Source organism: Atta cephalotes, assembly GCF_000143395.1.
Source record: "Atta cephalotes unplaced genomic scaffold scaffold00010, whole genome shotgun sequence".
Lineage (NCBI taxonomy): Eukaryota > Metazoa > Arthropoda > Insecta > Hymenoptera > Formicidae > Atta > Atta cephalotes.
Window position 1 is genome coordinate 5,042,606 of NW_012130074.1, and position 12,547 is coordinate 5,055,152.

The 12,547-nt window shown below is 31.9% G+C and overlaps 1 protein-coding gene across 1 annotated transcript in view; it reads left to right on the plus strand.

Moving 5' to 3' along the window:
• LOC105627778 (disks large homolog 4) overlaps nucleotides 1-12,547 on the plus strand; it is a 349,694-nt gene that overhangs the window by 88,212 nt on the left and 248,935 nt on the right. The window contains exons 3-4 of the mRNA XM_012209058.1: nucleotides 1,607-1,711; nucleotides 11,201-11,368. Coding sequence (XP_012064448.1) covers nucleotides 1,607-1,711; nucleotides 11,201-11,368 — 273 coding nt within the window. The remainder of the gene's footprint in view (nucleotides 1-1,606; nucleotides 1,712-11,200; nucleotides 11,369-12,547) is intronic.

A 12,547-nucleotide genomic window follows, 5' to 3' on the forward strand; every position in this document is an offset into this window, starting at 1 on the left:
ACGGAACCGAACCGAACGACTAGAGTACATATAGGAGAATAAGTAGTATATATAGTATCTATTATTCTATTAGTAGTNTNTCATAGTNTATNTATATATATATATATATATATATATATATATATATATATATATATGAGTTTCTTATTTGCTAGCGATACTATTGATTATTTATTACATTATGAATTAATTTACAATCATAACAAATCGATTGATTTTTTAACAAACATCACATTTACTTTCCCTTGATTTGTTCCTATAACAAAATTATTTCTCTCAGTATATATCCGTGTAAAAAAAAATTGTCTCTAGCACAGCTAAATATGGTTTATTAAACTATACCATCAAATTATCTGCTACACAAAAAAATGTTTGCCACAATGATCAATACGTTGACATAATAGCAAAATATTATCTGTTATAATAATATTTAAGCACACAATTAATGGAAATTAGACCTCGCAGACACGAGATAGATGTCTATATATACTACCAAATTTAGCTGCCATATCTTAATTGTGGCAGCTAATCTTTTTTTTCCTTTTTTACGATACCGATGTAACTTGCGAATCAGTCTATTCAATTATTGCTGCATTATCGCGGCGAGCAATTAAACACTCTCGAGAGTGAACACATTTCTAAATGGCATGCATTCCATTGCGTTATTTTCTTTTTTTGTTGTAATAATTGTAAGTACTCCACGCTTTAAAGTAAATTGCGACGTTCGTTATCTCGCCAACGGCTGTAAATAATAGAGGCGATTGTAGGTAGTATAGGTCATCGGGAGATGTTTGGACCCAGCGAACGAATTTCGAGAACGGCTATGCACATTTGATGAAGGCGCGCCTCGTCAGAGATAAAAGCACTGGATGCTAAACGTACTCGCGCACATCGAAAGTTCGCTATGAATAATTCTGTTCGGTTCGTTTAGTGCTTTACCATTGTACGCGCGTGCGAGGTCAGTCAACTCAGCTGCAACCCAGCTACGTAATTGACCTTGCAACTCGCGATTTTATTTCCTTTATTCATCTGCTTTTCATCCACTCGCAGAAATGCTGCGATCGATTCCCACGCCGAGCTCTTCGGATCTGGGTTGGGAAACCTGATATCCTAGATATCAAGTGTTTACTGTTTAAGCGTAGATATGCATCAAAGCTGCTGTAACAACGGATATCTGGAATAGTTCGATAGTGGGTTTACAGTGGTTGACAAAATACAAAATAAATCCATAAGTACACCAGAAAACAGAAGGTACATACGATGATTTACTACGAGAATGATCTCGAACTACCGCGAATACTTGAAAAACGAAATCAACAATAAATTCATATGATGCATGGTTTACTGACTCGTATTTGAAAGAAAGTTGTTAATATTATAGTGTTATTAATATATTGATATTTTTGATATTTTTACGATATTATAGCAGCTGAATAATATTCCCATACGATTCCGAATCTATAGTAGTAATATTTAAAAAATAAAAAAATACCTTTGAGAAAACTGTATTAATATTTGACTGAAGATTCGAAAGGGATTGCCATTCGACAATACGCGTTTTCCTTGTCGACGATGGTATGTTTTTCAAATGATGTGATCATTTCAGGATGGTCCAGCCTCCGCCTTACCGTTGACCCAGACTCTGTCGAACATTTATGGCCGCAGATCGGCCAGTCCTGATGTTCCAGGCTCCAATCTAGATGAAACTCAGGTTCGTAAACGTACAAATTTTGCGAAAATAAATTGCAGATTTTTAAGACACATTTGCTCTCGCAACTCATATTGTCATTATAATACATATTAAAACTTGTTCTATGTGAAAAAATCATCATCTTATAGTGATCGTTATAACACGATTAACGAATATATTTAATTTTAGTCTTTCTCTCCAATAAAATATCGAAAATAAAATATTATTAAAATATTGAATTATACTAATTCTAAGACTATTTGAATGAATTTAATCAATAATTGATTTATTATTATTATTAGGTAAGCTACAATCGTTTCTTGTAATTCATATGGATGTGTCGATCGATGCATGCAAAGTAAGAAATGGTTCAATCATTGTTCGTACTTGACGCATAGCTTGGTAACGATATTGTTTATAGGCTTGCGATGGTAAGCCCGTTTTCTATAGCTGAATATGCTTGGGAAGATCCCTGGCTTACCAACTTGTTCGTTTGAAATATTTGCGGCAGCACAACCTAGAATTCTATTCATAGTCTCAAACCATTTCCTCGTCGATAACGCGATTTCCAAGGCTACATTTAGATTTCCTATCTGTGTCTCTCATTTTATCCTTGTAATTCATTCTTGTAGTTCAGAATGTTACAACAAGAATAAAACTGTATAGTTAGGAGATCACGAACGGGGAATCCGAATGTGTCTTAAAATATATATTATGTGTCTGCGAAATTAATTTTGGATCTTTTCTTGTAAGAAATTTTTCACTTTCTTTATGAAGCATTCATAATCTTCAAATTAAAAAACTAAATAACAATTATAACAATATATTTTTAAATTGATAAAAATTAAAGTAATCTTCCAGCTTATCTCTTCAGCTAATTTCTGTAATAATTATCTGTATTTGAAGCATAATTAATTAATTTTATGTTTATTCAAACGAGCTTTTATATTGCTAGTCAAGAAAGAGGAGTTTCTTGTCTTGTGTGATATAAGATTTACATGATTTTATAACTGATTTTATGTAAATCTCAGCCAAGTATTCTTAGATTCTAAAACATCTGTTATCAGTTCTGATCGTTGGAGATACTGAGGGTATCTCTTATACATCTCTCTTTATACCAAGCAGGATATAAAATGATATCGATATAACAATATTATGTTCGCCTGTCATGAACTTTGAAATGAAACAGCAATATTTAACGTAGAAAGTGTTGAAACATGATATATATTTGCAACGCCAATGTAATGTGAAAGGGCTATTTTGAAAAATTTTATTATTACGTGCGTAACTTGGTGTATATTTACATACATCACGATACGCGATGCATCATTGAAAAATCGACGCTTACCGCATTTTTATTATCACTTAAATCTATCCGACATGTACCATAGTTCCTGCTGTACTTGTCCGTTCGAGTAGCATCCGGCGATCGAGCGATATTTTCATGAAAATAAAAGCGTCGATTTAATGCACATCTTTCATGCTTCGGCATTTTGCGGAAATCAGAATGAATATGCAGTTCGTGCGCACGTAAATCTCGATGAATACTCGATGGCTTGTGTTTTCACCGGTGCCATCAACAATTTTCACAACTAGCACAAATTTATTTCATCGGCTTCTTTTCGTCAGAAATTCTTCTATGTTATGTCAATATATTTTTATCGACAAGAATTATAGATTTGTAAATCGTTCTTTTTTTTTCAAGCAAAATTTAATTTCAATTAACTCTTATGATTACATTCAATAACTAGGCTGCAAAGTTTAAATTATATCTATTAACTTTGACTTTGAGTTAAGATAACTATATTTTGTTAGAGCCTATATATCGTCTAATTAAATCCAACGGTACAATTAATGCTCATGCTAATTATTTTTATACATATATAATTATAATTAATCATAGTTCAATTAATCATTCATAAAAATAACGCATTACTGTTACTATTATTTTTTATATTGTACAAAGTAACTTTAACTTGTTACCAATATTACAAAGTACGATAATGCATTACAGTTACTTAGGAAGTAATGGATCGTTTCTTTTTTTGTTATTTTTTTATAATATTAAATAAAACAAAATATTAGATTTAAAATTATATTATTTAATAATATAATTAATATTACCAATTGCAATATTCATTAAAATTCTAAACTAGTCTTTATTAAGTCTTTCCTTTTAGTATTTTTATTTTTTAATATATGCTTATCTTTAGGAATTTAGATTGTAATTTACAAACGCATATTTTATTAAAAATTTTTATTAAGCATTGTTTTAAATGTCGTTATTTAAAAATGCATTTCACTATTAATGAAAATTTAGGTCATGTTATATAATACAAATTTTCATTATTTGCAGTGATTGTCTGAATAAAATCTAATAATAAGATATTAAGTGTTAAACATTTTTTAGTATTTAAATTTTTATTTAAATAAAATGTTTCTAGCTAATTAAAAATAATGCGTTCTAATAAAAATAATGAGAAATTAAAGTAACAAAAGAAGCACAATAAAATCATTACTATAAAAATGTAACGACATCACCATATAGACAGGAAAAAAAACAATCGTTACTGAAAAAAAAATAACGATAAAAATAATGACGTTACAAGTAACGCATTAGGGGAGATCGGACACGGCTGTCACAGTTTTTGATCAGTGATTTTTAGAAAAAAGTAGATGCCTGATTTTGAAATATACATTATAATATATACATTATAATATACCTACATCCTTCAGATAATATTAAAAAAAAATTATTTGTGAATTCATTATATCATGTAACAAATAAGTTATTTAATTTTAAATGAAGCTGCGAAAATGTGACAATTAATCCCGTGTTCTGGATTGATTGTCACACATCTAGGATTGGCAGTAGCATATTTGTTGTGGGCAACAAATATAAAAATTACAATTTTTATTTTAACATCAGTTTTATATTTTGAGAAATAATAGTAATTATGGTATTGATACAAATAAAATAATTATTTTAATCATAAAATATAATTGTTTTTGTTCTTTCAACCATAATTTCTATATGAAAAATGAAAAAATATATTACATTTCATATATATATCTATATGAAATATAATATATTTGTAAGTATATTCTCTAAAAATGTGTTATCTAAAAATATTAATATTAATTGTCCTAACCTCATCTCATTTTGATCAATCTATCCCACATAGCCATTTTTAATAAAAGAGATTGTATTCACAAACTTTGTCAGCATAATGATTAATTAATTGTAGCAAAGATCTTCTAAGACATGTCATTTTCTACGAATACAGGGATATCGTGATTAATAATATCAAAGATTTATTAGACAAACAAAATAAATGAGAAAAATTTACCAACTTCATTTTCTTAAAAATCGCTATAAATAATATATATAATGCTTGTAGTACAAACATTTTACACAACAAATTAATATTATATCAGCAATCTACAGTCAAAAAAAGAGATTTTTCTATCATGTCCTGTTTGAATTATAAACATTTGGACAATCAATCTCGTACGACAACTAGCCTCCTCTACTTCTTAATTTTGTAACATAACCTTTTGTTCTATTTAATATACTAATTATATTAATACATAAGCCATGATATATTCAAGTAACGCTTTTTCGCTGCCGTTAAAGAACTAAACACGCACTTAAAGTTTAACATGAGAAGAGCATTCGTCGGCTTGAGCTTCTTCTCAGCGAAGATGATAAGAAGTTTATCTTGGTTAACTATATAAACATAGAAATTAATTCGCTTTAACGTCACTTGCAGACTGCAATTTTCCATCGTGCTGCTCCTTGTCCTTTCGCCATCATTATGGTGCAAGACCTTACCGCGCAATTCTTCGCTTCGTTCCAGAATACGATTGCGCGATTCTCGATTATCTCCTCATATTCTTCCTATCAAGTCCAAGGTTTTCTGGAGCTGCGAGACGTTGCATTGTGCCCCGGCATTGTGCTCATAATGGACATCCGATTCGTAGAATAAAATGAGTCCACGAGGCCATTTCGTGAAAAGACACGATAGATGACTGTGCGTGACGGTTAATTAACCCGCGCGGTATTTCGCGTATTATTACGTTCACGAATAACTCCAGAGTAAATTTCGATATGTGAAGCGAAATGATAAATCGAATAAATCGCTACTCGCCGACCTGTTTCAGCTTCGCGATTCATAATTTACTGAGACTAAGCGTTAATTGGTGAACCAAATTAATCATTTTTTTAAATCAACGACGCATCAATAGCCGCGACATCTCAGCTTATAAACCAAACTGAAAATCAGCGTGTCATCATTATTGATGCTGTTTTGCAGTCCGCATATTTACGGACAGAATACGGCGAAATGCTTGAAACAGGATTAGGCCCGAGGCTACGTTATGATACATTCCGTTTGATTTGGGTAACCTGATTAACTTCCGACGTGTTGATGCTGAGGTTTGTTTAATCCATTAATGATCGAAACGTCGATATCGTCTGTCGTTGCATGACACGAGGCAAAATATCCATTAATGGAACTTTATTATTCATTGCTATTTAATCAGCTTCTAGAACGCTCGTCATTGTTTTTGTTATTTTTTAATTAACTCGTTAAAAAACAGAGAGCACAGTATATACTTCGTCAGACGAATGTTTCTACTTGAATTAGATCGAAAGTAATTGCATACTTATCAAATATAAATTAGCTAAACAAATATATAAAATGAAGCTCGAAAGAATCTATCAGTGAAAAATGTAAAAAATCTATCAGAATATATAGTTGGCAGAATATATTAGTTGGTCGGATGCACAAAAAATTTTTTATTTTCGTAAAATTATTATACTTATATTATACTTATATTATTGTATAAGTTAAAATTTTTGATAATCATTGGGCTATTCATTACATACCTAATTTGACAATTTGGATAAAGAAGAATGAACTAAATTGTCAGGAACTATCAACTTGGAATTTGCGTTATTTAAGTAATTTCGATTTATATTTTGTATTGATAAGGATCCGAATGGAAGGATCGAAACGTATTCATTTTATTCATTTTGTTGTGTACATTCACACGAAAATAAAGAATTTTCTGTGCATCCGAATAACTGGTGTAGACTCTGATGAGCTTTTTTACATTTTTCACTGATAAATTAGTTAATTTAATAAGTGATGCAATATATACAAACTAATTATATTTTGAGATAAAATTCATCGTAGAAAAATACTTTAAAACTTGAGTTAAAAAAATGCAATTCCGAGGAATCGAAGATTCTCGTGGTGAACGTGAAGTTTAATTAAGCAAGAGTTTAATTTGACTGGACGTAAATTCGCATGCGGACACAATTTCTTCGGGCATTGATCTCGGACCACTATTGCGTTGCTATCATCTGAGACATTACATTCCACATAACGTCGCGACCACTCGACACTTAAACGCAAAATTAATGACAGTTGCCAGTTGAGAGTCACGAAATAAATGGCGCGACTCGTTTGAACTTATAAATAGAGTGTAACGATAATTAATCATCTAAGTTCTTACAATTTTGGATTTAATCGAAAAAAGTAACAAACTTTTTGAAGAGTCCTTTAGACTGCCGTTCCAATTGTGAAGATACTTCAGCGTCAGAATTAGATAGCAACGCCTTCTTCGAAAGCATACTATTGATATCAACATCGAGTCACTGTTACAGTATCGACGCCGTCTTACATGCCGAAGTATAAAATCAGCTGCTCCAAAAAATTCGGGACTCGATTGTGTAATCAAGTGTACTTTTTTACTTCAATGAAATATCTTAATTACAATTAATTACAATTAATTACAATTAATTATATTGATATTAATACAATAGTTTTCTAAAAAAGTGTTTGCGAAATGCTCGGACATAAACTTTTTTTCAAGCACATGAAAAATAATGTATGATATAAAGCAAACGAAGTGTATCTCCAACGAAAATATATAAAAATAATAAATACACGCTATATAAATACGCTATATAAATAAATACAAAAAATAACCAAATAAATAAAAAAAGGCCAAATATGCTTGAGAATAGATCTTGCTAAATAATATTTATATGTATTTAAATTTTAAATACATCATCTAATTATGTAAACTGTTCTCCGATTACTGTCAGATTTGAAACGCAACATAACAAACTAAAACTAAAATAATAATATTACAAATTAAATTGATTGTCAATTTAATAATGATAATAAGCATCTTACAATATTGCGGAGAATTTATTGCGAGAAATATTAATCCAGTTAGGAGTTGTAATCTTAGAACTTCCTAACTATTCATGGCGGGTTTTCTAATTCGATTGCGGAGGCATGTGGTAACCTTTATTAAATAATATATATATATATACCATATATATATATATATATATATAAAGAAAATATATTGTGCGAAAAACATATCAACATATATAATCAACATATATAATCAATAACTTAAATCAGAAATGTATATGTTAATTCGAATAAGAGTGATATTCTTTCTTTAAAATTTATAAAATTAAACTATTTTTATACTTATCAAATTAAATTTCTAAGCTTTACGACATTAAAACCATATTGTTTTGAAAATATTTTTGTTTATATTTATATTAATTTTACGGATTATATAGATAATTTTTCGCTAGGAAGAAATGATCAATTTCATCATAACTTTAGTATTTAAAATAAATAGAAAAAGAATGTATTATTGATCAAATATTATTATTACAAATAACTAATCTTGCTTTAACAAGCGATCATATTTTTCTTAGAAGAATTATCTTGCGATTCGATGAGAAATGTGAGATGAAGTAAACGAAGAGAAATTTTCCTAGGAAACTGTCGTAAAAGGAAAACAAAAATAAAAGTCTATGACTTTTGGTTGAACGAATTCGACGATATTTATCATTGTAGAAACTTCGCCCACTTTTTCGAGTGCTATAAAAACGTACCATCGTGCATTGCATACAAAAAATACATATAAAGAATGTTTTATCAAAAGAACGACTATGTTGAAAAGTAGCAGCGTTATACATGATGAATTGAGACACGATGGTATATGAAATGAAGGGATTTACGAGAGAGGATACGTTTTCACGGAATAGAATGTTGATGGAGATTGCTTGCTGAAGTACCGAGTCTGAACTATTTCGCTCTCGCACGCGCGGTTTCTCCATAAACAATATGCGGCGGTGTTTGGTATTCTTGGAAGCCCGTAAGCGCTTCAATCACTCTGAAATTTTCCTTTGCTCATACTGCAAATTACGCTTGCGAGCTGAACAAACATGTGGTGCGCCCAAGCATTATCTATTCTTACACGAGTTTCCATCAATGTGAAAATGTAGATAAAAATTTTGGTGGAACGCAAAATACACATGTATGATGAAGTTATATCAAGTTGGAGGTTTTTTGCTATGATAACCAAAAATTAAAATTGTAAAATAATAATTAATAATAATAATTAATAATTAATTAATAACAGGCTTTTAACAGATAAAATATTTTCCTTTTTTAAATGTCGAATCGTTATTATCTTTTTCATTACATAAAAATGAATAAATTTCATTTTATAGAATCTTATAGAAAATTATCTATATTTGTGGAATTGTTCATACGATGAATAATTATTCAGAATTGTTCGATTATCTATTAAAAGTATGTCATTGATTAACTCAATTGTAAATAATGCCGATTAGCATTTTGAATATTATTTATCACAATTGCGTCGATTCTCGACACAAATGCAACAACGCGTTCAATTGCAACATCCTTGTCAGCACCTTTATTCGCGTTCAGAGAATGCACTCGACAATAATGGTCGACGGAACTATGTCGGGGGAATAAAACGCGTGGTGGAACAAGAGAGGAATATAGAGATAGTCTGATACTTATGACACGCTTTCAGAACACAAGAAACGAGAGAAAAGGAGGATTTGATTCGTGACATATATCCTCGACATTCTCTTCATCATTGATATCGATTTCTAACAAAGATGGGCACACCCGCGATATTCAATTGAAAGTACTCGTTCGTGCAGCGCAAACCAATGAAAATGGCAAGCAGCAGGTTAAACGAATGGCAAAAATTTATCTCGAAGGCTGAAATACGTATAAAAGTTCGAACGCTAATTGCAAAGTTCTTGCATTTATAAGGATTTTTGAAGTAACATAAAGTGGAAGTAGATTAAATCAAGAATTTTTTACCAAGAGAGAAAGAGCTGAACAGTTTGTAAAATACCGACAATTGAAGAAAATAATTATAAATTGAAGCTATAAAAAAACTAATTTTCTGAGATTTGCAATAAATTTATAACTATGTATTTATATCTCGAAAGAAATTTATTGAAGCTGTATAAAGTTGTAAAAGCTTTCTGAAATTTATAACATAATTATCAGAAAATATATCTCAAAGCAAACGACATGGGAAAAATATATTCAATTAATTACATTTGAACATATTGAAACATATTTGAACATATTGAAATAAAATATTACGTTAAATGCAAACCTGAATACATTTTTTAGAATAAACTTTTCGTAAAATTGATGGAGTGTAAATGACAAGTGTTTAATAGTTATTTACGCATGTCAATTTGTTTCTTTTTCTTTTGACATTATATAGCGTCTCTATTTCACTTGTTTGCACAGCGGTAAATCGAGTGGATTTTGACGGACAGCGTATACCGAAAAATATATGTATATTCGGAATATCACGCGCGACCGGACTGTTTTCGCACGATGATAGACTGGGTGTCGATCGTACGTCACTCAAGGCGTCGATTCAGTGATTACATATTTACCGTGCCGACCAAAATACGAAAACGTCGAAGGGTGAAGCGACACACCAATTCAACGCTGAGTTCGCCCAATGATCGTGATACAATTTCGCGTTCCAAAAACGACAGAAGTATTTGTGAATGTTATTGGACTCATGTAAGTTCGAACGCAAGTAAGCGTAATGTCCTTATCACGCGATTGGAGATTGCATTTGCATCACGTTTGCTTCTCTTGACCAATCAGAAAGGAACTGTCGATCAGCAGCTTCTAATTGATTAAAAGACGCAAACGTCGTGAATGCAATCTTCAATCACTAATATGATACAAACATTAAACAGCATTAGATCATTACTGAGATTTACTTGCACATTTCAGTTGATTTTCAATTTTCTGTTTACTTCACCACCCTTACTTCACCAATCGGAATTTAAGCTGCACGCGAGTTGGTGAAGTAAAAAAGGAACCAAACTGAAAATCGGCTGAAATGTGCAAATAAATCCCAGCACTGCTGATTAGATCATAACGACAAGAAAAATTATACATCGGTAGCAGGAAAGATTTCACGACTGATCAGAGTTAAGAAAATTACACATCTTCTAATTATAACGATAAACAGGAAAATATTAGAACACATTGCGATTATTAAATTATCCGATCGTTAAGATTTGATGTACTAAAAGTCAGAGTTGTTTTTATGACCTTTTGGCGCGTGAGATAATAACTCAATAAAATTGTTTTCTTCTTGTTGCAGAAAACGAGGTTTGATGGTACAGGAGTGGAGGAACAATTACCACCACCACCGTCGCCACCCCAACTGAAAGAAGCGGCCCAGTTAGATGGAGTTCCCAGACTGAATTCAGTCGACCGTATCCTTCATCCAGATGGTATTCCGCACATTAGTCATGAGACGCTCAACAAGGTAAGTGTGTCAAGATAAAAAAGATGCTAACTAATAATTAGATAAAAAAAGTCAAGTATACATAAAAAGATATGCAAATTACGGAGCAAAAATTTTCTACTTAACATGCATATGTAGCATACATTAAACATCTGTTTTATATAAAATGCATTAAAAGTATCACAAGAAGAAGCGAGAGTTTGGTTTTCGCACGTTTAAATGTTGTCTTTTTCATTTAAAAATTTAAAATCTGTTACAAATGGGATGAAATAATGAATTAGAAAAGTTGTTCATAAGAGTTGATGGCGCATGCGTGCGCGAAGCTCGAAATGTTCGCCACCTACGTTTTCATCCCTGAAGATACTCACCCCGCGGGATCGATGAACGCGGTTCTCCTGCGGTTGGTAACAGTTGGAAAACAAACTTTCCACGTTACCGAATGCTATAACCATACTGGCAAACGTCAATAGATGATGAAATCTTAGAAAGTACACTCTACAGGTACATTTTATTCATGAAATTTTTACACTTTTGCATATCGATGTAATCAGAATAAAAAACTATTATCCAAAACTATCGTGAATTCCAATGATTTTTAATTAAATTATAATTAGCTTCTGTGAGAATAGAAATAAATAGATCGACTTTTAAATTCCCGATGAGAATCCTGATTTTATCATAATAATTTTATCATTCAAATCTTGATTAAACAGTTAAGGATCACTATTCACTAAATCATCCCCAGAAAAGTCTGCTGCACCCTCTGATAGATGGCAGAGACTACGCGAGGTCATCCCGGGATTCCCCGGAAGGCCGCGCGGTCTCGCTACGGTCTGTCACGTGGTAAGATCGAGGTCTGCATTACCCTGCCCCCGTTGATTGTCCGCAACACGTGGACAAAACAGTTCGGCCGCGACTTTGCAGCTCGTCGGCCTCGAGAGTCGAACATGCGACAGGGCTCGTAGATGGGCGGTTCGGTCACGGTAATTCCGGTGAATGTGCGGTGCATCAGTATGTTATCTGGTCCCATTGAGACCGCATAACCGCAAGAGTGACGACGAGAGTCCTACATACGATGAAGAGTTTCTTGAGGAGAAGGTGTTTCCTCACGTTGGACTCAACGTCCTTGGAAACTTGGGTGTGAAAAACCGAAAGGCATTATTGATCGCACTTCGTGGAGTGCAATGTTTTTCTGTCGTC